At 45.8% G+C, this 15,320-nt stretch overlaps 1 protein-coding gene across 3 annotated transcripts in view; it reads right to left on the reverse strand.

Annotated features, from left to right (window-relative positions):
- The window catches only part of LOC119379425 (WD repeat-containing protein 11), a 448,867-nt gene that overhangs the window by 361,048 nt on the left and 72,499 nt on the right, over positions 1–15,320 (reverse strand). For all 3 annotated transcript variants that reach the window (XM_037648735.2, XM_037648734.2, XM_037648736.2), the window contains one exon: positions 8,654–8,849. In XM_037648735.2, coding sequence (XP_037504663.1) covers positions 8,654–8,849 — 196 coding nt within the window. The remainder of the gene's footprint in view (positions 1–8,653; positions 8,850–15,320) is intronic.

Consider the following 15,320-nt stretch of genomic DNA (forward strand, 5'->3'; position numbering starts at 1 on the left):
CTACTAAGCCGATAAAAGAAAAGTCTCCATGGTCGACCGCAGTTACAAGCTGTCAACTTGACGAAGCCGTCAACTTACAGACCTTCCGTTCTTGGATTGTCGGTTTTAACGAGACGTCTTATGACAGAGGCATCTTCGATGGAGGCAGTCAACGCACGTTCATTAAGGAAGATCTGGTGACACGGTTGGGTCTAAAAATCCTTAGAGAGACTTGCCTTGCGGTGAACACATTTGCATCAGGTGTGAGAAAGTGCAATGTCGTCGAGGTTACAACGAGCACGTCATCGAAGCCATCGCCATGCCAGTAATTTGCCACGACATCCCTGCCACGGCTATGGAATGCTCCTTCACAGCCAAATTGCGAGAGCAAAATTATCGGCTGGCAGACGAGCAAACTGTGCCTAGAGAGTGTGGCGAAAAAGGCATTAGCCTACTGATAGGATCTGATCAACTGTGGAAGATCGTGAGCGGCGACATCATACGCAGCACAGAAGTACAAGGATTGGTAGCGGTCAAGACCACTCTTGGATGGACGCTCCAAGGTCCTGTCACAAAAACGAGCTTCATAAGCGGAACATCCGAGGTGATGATCTGCGTCCTGCGAGTGCAAGCTGAAGAAAGCAAAAGGATTGGAGCAAAACATACTGGAGTCCTTTTGGACGTTGGATGCCATGGGAATTGCACCAACGGAAGCAACTCACGGGCACGCAGACACCTTGTCTGTTTTAGAGAGTAAGATGACAAAGATCGGAAAACAGTACCAAGTAGCCGTGCCATGTAAAAACCCAGACATCGAGCTGTTACAAGTCAACTGCAGCGTCGCACTTACCCGACTACGAAATCTTGTTAAACGTATCTCGAAGCCAGAAGAATTGCTCGAGAGGTACGATAGAGCGATTCGTCAGTAGATTGCTTCCGGCCATGCTGAAGTTGTACTTCACAATGAATCAATGGATGACCCTGCATACTACATGCCACACAGGGAGGTCTTATCAATGGCTACCAACGTAGTCTGGTGGCAAGGACCAGCTTGGCTCAGTAAGGACTCAGCAAAATGGCCAGCTGTGAAGCAGTCACCGCCCCAGATAAACGACGCCCTAGGCATAACAGTGACGGAGCCAATGACGCTGTACTCAGCAGGCAGCGCAGTGCATTTAGCCCCAATGCTGGATGCTACGAAGTTCAGCTCACTGCACAAGCTCCTTCGGATCACAGCATGGGTGCAGCGTTTTGTGTCCAACGTTAGATTCAAGACTAAGGAAGATGGAGTTATATCTGCCGAAGAAATCTTCGCAGCCGAGAGATATTGGATCCGCCAAGTTCAAACTGAATCGTTTCCCGACGAACGGAGGTGGCTAGAAGAAAAACAAGGTTCACCCAGTAACTCATGGGTAGCACAACTACACCCATTTATCGACGAAAGCGGGCTTCTACGCGTCGGCGGAAGGCTAGAAAATCTCAGAGACAGCTGGGACATGAAGCATCCATTCCTGCTTCCAAGTCGACACCGTTTCACTGAGCTGGTATTTGCGGATGCCCATCGGCGAGTCATGCACGGAGGAGTAACGGCGACAGTACACAGCGTACGCGAACGCTTCTGGATCCCGAGAGCGCGACAAGCCGCAAAGAAAGCAATCAACTGATGCCTGATATGCGTGCGTCTTCGCACAAGACCCACCATGCTGCCATACCCGCCGCTTCCAGCTTGCCGCGTCGAAAAGACGAAACCTTTCGACACTACAGGAATTGATTTCGCCGGACCATTGTATGCGAAGTAATCCGACAGCTCCGATTCCAAAATGTACATCGTTCTTTTCACGTGTGCAGTGACAAGAGCATTGCACTTGGAACTGCTCTCGGATATGTCGTCACCTGCTTTCATGTTGGCATACCGGCGTTTTAGTGCAAGAAGGGGACTGCCAAGTACCATTTACTCCGACAATGCCCTTACCTTCAAGAGGACGTCTCGGGAGCTACAAAAAATATGGAAGGTTATTCGAAAAGACGACTTCCAGGCTTATATTGCAAACCGAAGGATACAGTGGAAGTTCATAGTCGAAGCGGCCCCATAGTGGGGAGGCTGGTGGGAACGATTGGTCGGGACTGTGAAGATGGCACTCCGAAAAGTTTTAGGCCGAAGCTGTCTGTGCGCAGAACTATCAACCATCTTGACTGAGGTTGAAGCGGTGCTCAATTCACGGCCACTAACGTATTGTCGTGATCAGGCCAGCGAACCTGCAGCCCTCACGCCAGCGCATTTCCTAGTCGGCCAGCAACTGACGACGTTACCAGAAGGAAAGACATTGTCAAAACAAGTAACAAGTCACGGGGCCAAAGACTACCAGCGCCGTTTTCAACATCGGCAGAAAATGATGGAAGACTTCTGGAAGCGATGGAAACATGAATATTTGCTTCAACTACCATCTGCTCATCGCTCACCCGCGCATCACTCAAGAAACTTAAAGGTCGGCGACATCGTGATTGTGGACATTCCTAACACGCCCAAGTTATTCTGGCCACTAGCCCGGGTTCAAGAAGTGTACCCAGGAAACGACGGAGTGGTGCGTGCCTATTTAGTGCGATTACAGGGAGGCAAAGTAGTCAAGAGGCCAGTGCAGAAGCTATACATAGTCTAGAGCTAGATGTCACCACATTTGAGGCCCCGGAGGATGTCGGAGATCAGCAGACGACAAAGAAGAGGAATTGATAGTGGGCTGCTGTCTCCGCAGCTAGCGCCAAGAAGTCCGTGCACCACTATCATCATGTACTTTTTTGGTGTTCGATTGTCGCCATTAAAGGCATTTCGTTGAAGTCTCATGGATCCGTCTTTCTGGCGGCGCTACGAATAGAAGGCCGACATTCCGCAACAAACGTCTCTGTGCTCGCGGAGGAAATCTATTCCGAGTATAACTTTTCAGGAGCATTCGTGCAACATGACGACAGAAGCAGTGCTCATTAACTCATGGATTTGGAGCCGGGCGGTGCATCTCCCAATCAGTGCCAATAGGTGACCTCCTGCTGTCTGGAGGTTGAGTCCATGTCCCCAAGGTGTGGTTACTTTTTTCAGTTGAGCAACGAGATCAGAGCTGAAAATGGAATAATCGGCGCCCGTGTCTACCAGAGCAGTTACCAGCTGCTTGTCAACAAGAATGGAGATGTCAGCAGATACACGTCTGTTGTTGAAGGTATACGTCTGCGAAATAGAGTCATCCGGTGTCAGCAGGCAGTTCGGAGGGTCTTTTAACGGTCGATCAACAGCTGCCTCACCCCCGGCGGTCGCTGTTCCTAGTGTCCCCAGCGTGGGCTTGGGGACCTAGGCGATCGTCCCGCAACGATGTCGGCAAAGGTAGAATGTTGGCCAGGTGACGTGGAGCGCTGGGTTGACACCGAGTGGGATTGAAGTTGTTGAAGGGTTGATGACTGTTGGCTTGCCAAGTACTCGGCGATGGCACAGGGCCACTCACCATCCCGGGGTCGACAAGCATCTGGACGAAAGCAAGGAAGGCCCATGTACACTCGCAGTAGACGAGTAGATGTATGTAGTAGATGTATGTACACTTGCAGTAGACGTGACCTCACCCCAATGGTAGCAAAGAGGCCGATTGTCGGGAGTGCGCCAAGCACTGGATTTCCTCATATTAAGTCGTGGGTTCCCGTAATGCGGTGGGACTGAAAAAAATCACAGCATATCCACGTGGTGAATGATGATGAGTGGGGCGAAGCTCTGGGGAGAATCATCGGTAAGCCGTGAATCTTCCGTGTAACGCCCCATCAATCGTCACATAAAGAGTGAGAAACACTGTGTGTATATTACAAACATCAAACTTTTATTTTTCTTAATTAGATGATGCTTGGCTTGCGTTGTCCCTTCATTATCACGGCTTTATGGTCCGTGAAATGAAGGGATAGCGGTTCCTGTATGGGTTGCAATTGGAAATTTGAAAATACCAGGTCTATATACGTCCCTCGGATGGTCGTTGGTTTCATATGATCAAAGGACGTGCACGTGAGAGCATATTTGGCTGCCATATGTTGTATTAACCACTCATTGTTCTTTTCGGTAATATCGACATTCAGGTCACCAACTAACACAAATGGTCTATTCTTGTACTCGTCATAATTACACAATGCCGTGTCAATGAATGTCTTGATATTCCCACTCGACAAATTTGGTGCAAGGTACATGGTCATGATGATGCATCCATCAAAATAAATGGCAGCATATTCACCGTTGTCGCTCTGTGTCGTTGGTGGTAGTTTCAGATCTTGTGCATTTTCTGTTTGTTTGACGTATACGGCCACACCACCTACAGGACGCTCTGCATCATCGATGCACACGACTGGAACGTATCCTTTGATATACGGTCTTTTGGCGTTCCATGTCTCGGTAAGACAGAGAACGTCCACCGCAGTAAGTATGGGGTCCCGTTCCACATCGTCTACGTGGGCATGCAAAGTTCCAACGAAAGCAGTTTGCTTTCAGCCATTTTATTTACATTCCTCCTGGCTTCTTCTACCTCTTCTTCTAGCCTCTTCTTTTCCACCTTCTCCAACCGATTCCTTTGGTTCCTTTGGAACTATATTAAAACTAGCACCATCTAGCGATATTATATGCAATTATATATATATATGGTTCCTTTGGAACTACAGTAGACTCTCAGTAAACCGAAATCTCTTAAATGGAACTGCTGCTTAAACGGAACAACTGCATCTAACACGATTGGTTTCATACTTGCATTCTGCATCCCTGTTCATCTCTCAGTAAATGGAACTCCTGTTAAACGGAATACATTTTCCTGGTCCCTTCAGGTTCCGTTTACTGAGTCTACTGTATACTAAAACTAGCACCATGTAGCGATATTATATGCAATTATATATATATATATATATGGAGTGAGCACCACCAACGCCATCTAGTGAGCACTTGACGAACTAGAGGTGGCTACTACAAACAAACAAACGGAGGATGGACAGACCCACGGCATAAGGAGCTTTGCCCCTAAAAAGAATGGAGTCGTCTGCTGGATGGACAGACGGGACGGATAGCGGACTGCTAGTGCAGGAGTACGTTACGCTTCCGTGTACATTAAAAGAGGATCCTCGGCTGGGGGCGGAGACACCAAGGGTTGGACCAGGTGCTGGACCTCTTCGCAGACAACATCCGTTGGAGCAGCCACATGGGGCTGAGGAGATGCTGTGTGCAGTTTTTGGAGCTCCTTGCGTACAATACTGCGCATGAGCTCGGTAAGTTCCCTCATGTTCGTGACGTCAGGTGTTGCCAGGGACGATGACACAGATGAAAGACTGCTTGGGCACTGATACTGTAAAGATCGCTGCCTTAGCACTCGCTCCATCGTCGTGGCTTCATGCAGGAATTTCGCTACGGTACTCGGAGGGTTGCACAAGAGTCCTGTGAACAACTGCCCTTTTGCGCCCCATCTCAGTAGGCGCACCTTCTTCTCTTCTGTCACTGACGGGTCAGCTCGCGAGAACAGCCGGGACATGTCCTCAACAAACACGGCAACACTCTCGTTTGGGCGCTGATTCCGAGAATGGAGGAGACGTATCTTGCTCCTTTCGGTCAGAACTTCGGAAGGTATTCTGCAGCTGAGTAAAAAACTCTGGCCAGGTTGCCATGGTAGCTTCATGGTTTTCAAACCAAGTGTGCGCTGAATCCTAGAGGTAAAAGTTGACATACCAAAGCTTCCGGTGTTCGTCCTATTCGTTGACGCAGGCGCAACGATTGTAGTGGTCAAGCCAGTCATCGACGTCCTCGTAAGCGTCACCATGAAACGGCCTTGGAGTTCGCAAGGCGTTGACAAATTATGGAGAAGGCGGAGTCGATGTCTCTTTAGTCTGTTTCCCCACACTTGCCATACTTCTGTAGAGTTGTGGAAGAGGGCCGAATTCAGGTGGTAGGCCTAGTTGCCACCGGCTACGCCGTAAGTCAGCTGGTTCCTCCAAGGCATAACTTTTGCCGGGATCTTCCTGCTTGTCGCAGTGCATACAAGTTGATACAACACTACCCAGCACCTCCACCAGAAATGTCATGTTATTATGAATAGCACAGAACCTCTGTCTATCGGAACACCAGGACCTCGAGCTGAACCGATCACTGGTAACACGACTTGATCGTCTTGTCCCTTCCTTGTCCTCTCCTCGGCTCACAGTGGCACATACACACATTGGCAGACAGTCAAACACGGATATATCGAACACGAAGGGGATTGCGAATTAGTTCGATATATGAAAAAGTCTATATAAAAAAAATAAAGGCTCTGAGACCTTATCAGTGGCAGACGATCACCTACAATCGGCGCATTCAAGAATGACAACTAATTCTGCACACACGATGCAACAGAATGTTTTATTTGCGTGAAAAAAAAATCACTTATATTGGCCTGCCTCTTTATCTTCGAAATGAAGTTGAAAGACGCTGGCCTCAATCTTATCGAGGCTGTCCAGGTGCGACAGCTCGGTTCCCTCCATGTCACCGCAACAACGGCAAATCAAGCCAAACGCTGCTGCCACTTCAGCGGCAGAGTACGCGCGTGTAGCCGCCGCCTTGTCCGGACGACCTTCGTCGCCACTTGAGCTGTTGGCCTGGGCATCCTGGGTCCCTGCGAACGCAGCTACAATGTCCTTGTCAGCGAGGCTCGCAACAGCCTGAACATTGCAGTCCGCTTCCACGAAATCGTCCGTAGATACTTCGGGTGGAACGGCAGCCGGAGAAAGGGACAACAACTTGCAAAACGCGTCATCTATGCGCTCTTCGTCGCCGTCTTCACCGGTTTCCGCAAGTTCTGCCGTCACGAAGCCTGCCTTCCAGAAGTAGTTGGCCACTGTGTTCTTGCGCTTCTTGACGCTGGCCATTGCTACATGAGAAGTCGAAAATTCAAGCAGTCTGCAGCGCCTTTGCACAGCACGCACGCATAAGAGGAATGCGGTAAGGAAGTGAACTCCGCCAACAAAGCGCTCGCGATCAGTCGCGATGGCGGCGATGGCTACCCGGGCTACCTGCGAGGGCAGCAGCGATGTACGAAAGGCGCAAGCTGTGGTTGGCTGAGCAAATACGAAAGGTGCGGGCTGTGGTTGGCTAATCAAAACTCACAAAACAATAAAAAAAAGAAAAGGCGAAAAGGCCACCAGGTCCTTCGTTCCTGCACTTTGAGCCGACGGTAACGCGGAGAAAGCATGAGAAAGAGAGAGAAAAAAAAAAGAAAAAGAAGGCCGTTCCGCAAGTTGGAGAACGCGCCCGACAGGAGTACAGTCCGAGCCCTCCCGCCCTCACGTTTTTCGGGCGTTTCGGGTGTCGGCGGAGGTGCGGTGCCGCGAAAGTGGCGAAGGTCGCGGTGCGCAGCGAGTGCCGAAGCGCACCTTCTAGCTCACGCGGTGTTCGATATATCCGATGGTGGGTAAAAATACCGTTCGATATAAACGTGCGAATTTCTATACTTTTACAAAGAATTTTCAAGGGGATAATTTGCGAGTTCGATATAGCCGAAAATTCAATATATGTGGGTTCGATATATCTGTGTTCGACTGTAGTGGAATCTCACTGCGTGGCAATATATAGAACTATTTCCTGTATTCATCAGTTTAAAGCACTGTACTGCACAAATTCGGGGCAGGCCAAAGTTCCCGGAATGATGGTTCAGCATGCTAATGTTATGACCTATGGCAATGCTTACCTAATCACCTTCAAAGTATGACTCTTGCGTACACACACGCTTGCTCCATCATTACTCCCATTTTTGGAAGCAGCGGTAGAAGGCTTCTTTCAGAATCTGCTGGCGCTTAGCCATCGTGTTCTACATGCTGAACCACCACATTCTGCGAACTCTTTTACTGCCCCTCGTATATTGAGCTCCTGTTTTCTCCACGTCCGATTGACATATTGAACACTTCACCATGCCGTGCCCATACAAGTGCACTTCTCTTAAATGGCATGCCAGTGAATGGACACTATGTTAGCAGATGCTATCATACAATGCCTTCAATCTGACGAAATTATGTGCATAGAAGTGAAATGGACAAGGCATGTGTTTAAAAATAAAAATGGCTCACATGGCGAAGATTTTATTTGCACTCCATAATGACAGGTTTGCCTTAATGTGCTTCGCCAGAATACAATCATGTAATGTGGTGAATATTACTTAGTAGAGAAAACTGCCATGCAGTGAAGCATATTATCTGCAGCCCATTCAATATTGGAAAGAAGACCACCACACTGCCTCACGAACACAAAAAGTGTCCTGGTTTGGTAAGCGCATCAGCAAGAATGTGTGGATGGAAAATAATGATGTAAACTCTTAACGTTTTTGACATGAACACAGAGAAACAAAGTGGTAAATTCCCGTTTTTCACGATTTTAATAGACTACTGAGACGTGCAGAACTTTCAGATAAGCATCATAAAGGCATATTTCATATTTTAAATTAGTAGTGTTAAAACATACGAAAAAGTTAATTTCACAGAATGCAACACAGTATAAAAAAAAAACACAAGGGGTGGTAAATTGAAAAGACTGCTTTGCTTATGTAGCTTCAGCAATGTTACCTAGTAAGTGTTAAATAAAGTATAGACATTACGTCAACTGTGCACGCCCATCTGCGATGTCAAAGGCATTTCATTTGCAAACTTATGTGCTCACCCTGTTTGGTGGTCTCCTGTTCGAATGAGCGATTTGACACCACTGATGAGCCGACTCCTAGACTTGCTCCTGTCTTCGGCAGCAGCATCACTTGTGCTGTATGCAACACTCGACAGAGACCACTTGTGGCCACTACCTGCTGGTGGCTGCTGCCCATTTAGGTCCTCCACAAGGAGAAGATGGTCAGCTGCCAAAACTGCAAAGGACCAGCAAAGTTGTGTTCTACATTTCTGCAAACGATTCTGCAGAAATCTAGAAAGCCCCTCAAACAAAGTGGTGAATCAAAGATACAAAGGGCAAATAAATATTTTTTTCAAAGAGGCAAACATTGCTACAAAAGAGAGAATTTTAAACCCCCTTGGCACCCGTTCGCTGACACACAATTCGTATAAACAAAAGATGCAATATCACATTGGTGTTTGTCTTTTAGCAGGGTCAAATATCACTTTACAACTCGGAAGGACTGAAGAATGCACACCGTTTCTCCATCCCCATTTAATTATTTGCCCCACTCAATATGCCACCTCACCCAAAATACACAAAGGGCATTTTGCTCTCTGGCGTGGTCGGGCAAATAGGTACTGATGTAAAACAGTGACTGCCAGATGTTCTTCTAAAATTGTTTGATGAACTAGTTGTCATGCATATAGAAATAATCAGGGGTGTCCAAATAATTGCATTGACGAATATGATTCAAATAGTGCATGCTCAAAGAATTCAGTTTACACAATGAATGCCAACAGGCTATTAATATCAATAATAAGTCATAATCAAGCATACAGCAAGAATAATTGCAGCTGCCTTGCTGCATACAACCATTCCGCAGCACTTGGTCATTAGTGATACAAAGTTCAACCTTGTCAAAGCACTCACTGAAACTACCTGTATGCAGCGCAGACAAAATGGGATGGTGACAAAAAGAACACGTTTGAGAAGGCCAAGACTGTGACCATAAACTAATGCGTACACAAGTGGTCAAATAGTTGAATGACTGCTTGCAGATGCACCTGCCAAATGTGCCCTACGTGGCAGAGAGCAACGACCCAAATAAAGATGCATCTTTACTACAAGCAGCAAATTTAGCTGATCATGGCATCTCAAGTGTGCTGCCGTAGTTCAGAATCTTTAAGCTGGCGAGTGCATTCCCGTTCAGAGGCATTCGGGGGGCACATGTATTGGCGCATTGTATCGCGTGCTAGCACAATTCCGTGTTTCACGCATGCCTTACATCAGTGCCATTTCGGAGTTTTTGACGATGCCATGTGACAAGCATGCATAGTCATAGAGGTGTAGTAGCACTAAACACAAGGCCTTCCCATGTGCGGACAAAGCCCGTACGTAGTATCTCGCAAGAAATGTCGACCGGCAAGGAAAAGAATGCGACAGTGTGTTTCAGGATGCCACAGAGCTTGCTCTCCAGGCTATGAAAATTAAAAAGAATTTATTTTGGGGGCGAAGCTCCTCTTAGTCTAACCTTGTCACGCGTCCGGCGTAAGGCGTCCAGCGTAACCGGCAGTATCTCCCGAACAGTATCTCCCATCACCGATCCTTTGCAAACTGCCCACTACTTCATCTTTGCAAATATCCCACTATGATCCATCACCGATCCATTACTTCACCGACCATAAAGCCATTATAATGAAGGGGGAACGGAAGCCACCTTTGCAAACTGCCCACTACTTCGTCTTTGCAAACATCCCACTACGACCCATTATCGATCCATCACTTCACCGACCATAAAGCCGTTATAATGAAGGGTGAACGGAAGCCACGTCTAGCTACCACTTACGATTAATAAAATTTCTTGTATAAATATACACAGTGTTTGTCACGTCTTTGATGATGTACTGGGCTATCGCTTAGATTACTGCTGGGCGAAACCACTGAAGATTTCACAGTGTAACCATGATTGCTTCAGGAGCTTCGTCCAAGCTCTTCATCATTCACCCGTGGATATGTTGTGAATTTTTTTGACTCACTGAAGAAAAGGACAATTTCTCAGCAAAATAAATTAAAACAGAAGCTTTTAACGCAAATGAAATCGTTTTCGGTGCTGCTCTTGCAACAGTTTCAAATAGAAGTAGCTCACCATTTTTTCAAAGCTGCTTGTACTACCTATTTTATAAAACCAAGTTCTGTGGTGAAACCAACTTATATCACTTCTGCTGAATCAATGCATCATAACAACAAATTAAAGTGCCAATGTCATACCCAATCTTGCTAAATTTTTCTGACCCAATGTATGTGCCATCTCAAAAAACCAAAAATGCGGCAGTCATCACAAATCTGCTGCAATTTAGTTCATTGCCTCGCTTCCAGGTGACTTTTCTTTAGAGATTTCACCCCTTCAGCTATACTCCATACAGCCACTGTGAAGTGGACAACACTGGTATGGCATCCAGTCATAATGCTAATTCGCTTTGAAAAAAAATCCGTCAGCGACACTATTTTGCTTAAAAGCTTGAATTTAAATCTGACAACATTTCAATACAATGAACTGATTTTTACTACTTGGCTGTAGTTCAATATACAATCAATAATTCCAAATTCATATTACAGAAACTCCTCAGGGATCTGTACTGGGCCTTCTTTTGTTTTTACTTTTGATTAATGACATTGCTGATAACATACGTGACAAGATACGGCTTTTTTTGGATGACAAAAGGGGGACAATCTAAAATATATTCCTGCGACACCCGTCTGCTATCCAAAAATCCATCTATAGCAAACAAACATAAAGACTCTCCCTGCATAAATGTGCACAATTTGGCCGCCAATTGGAGTGAAAAGCATTATGTTTTATTTAATACACCATTGGTAGCTTGCAACAAAAACTAGCAATGCATAGTCCACCAAACAACCACCTCCACATTACGGGACATACTAGCTAGTAGTATATGATCTAACCTGCACCTCTGCACATCCTTCTCTGTATGCAGAACATCTAGTAATCAGAACTTGTGTTCCCTTGAGGCTCCATTTAACAACCCCATTCCACTGCACTATTCATATCCCAACATGCCCCAGATCGGCCAAAGCACGCTTTCTTCTTCATTGACTGTTCCGTCTTCTTTTGTTTGGGTTGGAGGAGAAGGTACGAAGCATATACACACACGCGCTAAGGAAAGCCGTAGCAGATTCGCTCGCTGGATTTCAAGCAAGACGGACGTGCCGGCCGCGATGTCCTGGATTACTCCTCGTACCTCTCGCTGATCGGCGCCCAGTGACGGTCCCCTCGCCCGCTATGCCGTGCGCCGCTCATCGTCGGGGCCTTCGCCGCTTCGTCGATGTTGTGCATCGTGCCTCTGGCTGTGTTTCGTGGTCCCGTCCCTGAACTCCCGTGATCGTCTCCCCCATCTTTCCTGTCCTCTTTTCTCTTCGTTGGATGGATGTGCTCCTATCACTTTTCTCTCTATTTTCCTACTTTTCTTTTATTCCCTCCTTACCTCCCCCCCTACAAGGCACTGCGCCGTGTCGCCTATAGGCAGACAGAAATTAGGTGCCTTTTTCCTTTCCCTAATAACCACTGTAGAAGAAGAAGAAGAAAGAAGCCGTAGCAGCCTTGAAGAAGACAAATGTGCTTGCCAAAACATCGGCTCCTCCACTGACACCCAGTCTTCACAAATTTTTCATTATATTAGCGGGTTTTTTACAACGAAGCTGTATGTGGCTAGGGAATTTGTGCATTTGTGAGGAAATGGGAAAAACCACACTAATAACCACTGGTCCACTGAAAATGAAGAATGGAACACACGGGCAGTAAGCACCAATTAAGAGTGTTTACGAAACACCAAACGCATGCGGCAAGCCAGACAAGACGACGCATGCCGCGAAACAGAGAATGCAGCAAAAAGACGCATGGTGCTCAGAAAGCTACTCAAGATCGTGCACGAAATGCCAAGCGTATGCACACAAAATGATGCATGTCATGGCAAAAAGACGCATGCTGCTCAAATGACGCTACATTCAAAAGGGACTTTCTGGACAGACATTTCCAATTGAGTTGCAGGGTGTGTGATCGTCTATGGTTCAAAATTCTGTGCCACCTCATGTGCTAAAGAGTTTAGCTGGTTGTCCTCCTTCAAAGAGTGGAATGGCTCCTCTATTTTTTGCTTCTCTCCCCCTTGTTAGCAAAAAAGCAAACCAGTGGCTATTTGATGCAGGCTGACAGTTGTCCATTGGCCACAGATCGCTGTACTAAACTGGTGCTTACAACTACATGTGTGCAACCTCAGGCTGAATCACCACTGGCAAAAAGTGCCAGTGATGCTCATAAGTGCTGGCATACCAGCGATACTGCAGATGGTGAGCCAAAGATGGAAAGTTACAGTTTGGTCAGCTTACATACAGGACATACATACACACATGTAAAATATGAGGTAATAAGAGAAAACATAAAAAATATGCTTAACATTGTGAAAGTTATAGAATATACAGTTAAACATTGAGATACTGTGAACATAAAACTGGCAAATTACTTGATTATATGAAAGCATCACTATATCAAAATTTGGCCTTTTACGCAAAGTATATGTAAGAATGGCAGACTGGGCTTGTTGGTTTTTTAAGGCGCGAATAAGACACGGAGAAGCGTGTGTGTGTTCCTTATCTTCGTCCGTGTCTTATTCGCGCCTTAAACTTCAAATACGCAAAGTATAGTAGCTGACAGATTCTTTTGTATTTTTTCTGTTTTTTTGTGAAGAAGGTGCCGCAAGAAATGCCCAAGTGACAGGGCAGCAAGAAAGAAGCTACTTTTGATAACAACAACAAAAAAAAAAAGAAAGAGTTTTGTTGAACCTGAGAGCTGGGCGCTTAAGGGGGGATGCGGGGCTAAATGTCAACTTTTGAAGTGCTGCACTGATTTTCATAAAAATTTCAGGGATGGCTCATCTTTTTGATATTCGGATATATTCCCATTTTCAGCCCCCTAGCATGAACAAAAAAAAAATCTATAGGTGTTATAATGATCAATCATGCATGCTAACTTAGGAAAACTCTTATTTCAAAAATAATGTAAGAGTTATTTATCATTTTAAGTCATCTAGGAGATTTGTAGTGCAGGATAAGGCCAGTCGCATATTTTTTTATGACGTTTCTGTAAAAATGCCATTGCTCTAAAAGCAAAGATTATTTTTTTCCTTGTCACTGCATATCAGACTTGTGAATTTTTTTTGTGTGTGTTAGAAACTACCGAGGGATCAGAAAAGTACCTTATCTTGTTCCTGACATAATTTCGCTCCAGAAACAACCTTGTAAGCAGCTTTTGGCGAAGCAGTTTGGAAATGGCAGTTTTCCTAAGAGGCTCGTTCCCCCCAAAAATGCGAACTGAGAAAAATGAGCTTAAAGATTCCACAACATGCTACTTATTTTGATGGTAAAAAAAATTTATCAAAGTGACCTCCTGCATAAATACGGCGTTCCTCATCAACATGACACTGTTCTTTCACAATTTAACACAATTGTCTTCAATTTTTCTCAGCTTTTGAGCTGTGAATGTTGCTCATAACATGTGATGGTCACAAAACGGACCACGTGCTCACCGCAATGAACTCACAGGAAAATGAACATATAAGTCGAGTGGCACACAAACACAGCAGGAGTAGCTTATTAGAATTGGTGCAAAAGCAGCGGCGCATGGTCACGTGATACGTTCTCGCCAATTTGAGCATCAGTTCCAGTTTTCCAGCAACTTGCTGTCTGTGTGTGGCTAAAAATGTGCCTTTTTAACTTATTTGTTGGTTCGCTGATGTACTGTCGACAGAAGGTCTGCTGTGACAAAAAAGCATGAAAAACAAACAATCTAACACGGGCATTCACTTTGAGTTCGGCTTCTTGCCCGCTCTGCAGCCGCATCTTGAAAGGGGCGTTTCAGAGACGCTCTCCCCAGCAAATTTTCGCCACCTTCTTGTAAAAAGAATCTTTTTGTTCTTTTCTGCTGTACAGATGACAACTAAACTTGGTGAGCATGTTCTTTAATGAACCATCCACCCAAAACAAATCAAACTTGAAAATGCATTTTTTTTTTTTCGGAAATCGTGTTTTTAGCCCTGCATCCCTCCCCCCTTAACACTGTGGTGATGTGTTGACGAAGTCCCAACGAAGTGATCGTCCAGCATGTGGAAAGCCGAAAGAAATGCAGGTCCAACACAGTAGTAAACAGTGTCAGCAAAACTATCAAGCATATGTGGCTTTCCATCAAAGCGTCGGGTATTGCCCGGAGTTGTATGGCACTGCTCTCGCATTGGTCCGATGAACAAGCAATGTCGAGACCAACAGCATGGCTGCCACAAAAGCAAAAGATTGGTGACAATCTGATTCACGGCACTTGTGTTTATGGTTACTGCGTATTCTATCTTACTACATCATGTGCACTCAATATGCCGGAAAAATCAAGCAAAGATCCAATATGGCGGCCAAATTTCAGTCGCCATTAGTTTAACGGAAGTCTTGTAAGTCGGTTTTCTTACTGAACACACATATAATTTTATGGAGTTGGTAGTGGTGCGGCAGATAAATGTGAGCACTTCAAAAATCAGTTGGCTAATTAATTAATACCTTTACTAGGGTGAGTTGGTACACACTCGAATGAATTTAGCGCGATATAGACCAAAACAGGACACACAGACACAGACAAGTGGACACTTGTGGACACGGGAGCAGTGCTTAC

Source organism: Rhipicephalus sanguineus, chromosome 1 (assembly GCF_013339695.2).
Source record: "Rhipicephalus sanguineus isolate Rsan-2018 chromosome 1, BIME_Rsan_1.4, whole genome shotgun sequence".
Classification (NCBI taxonomy): domain Eukaryota; kingdom Metazoa; phylum Arthropoda; class Arachnida; order Ixodida; family Ixodidae; genus Rhipicephalus; species Rhipicephalus sanguineus.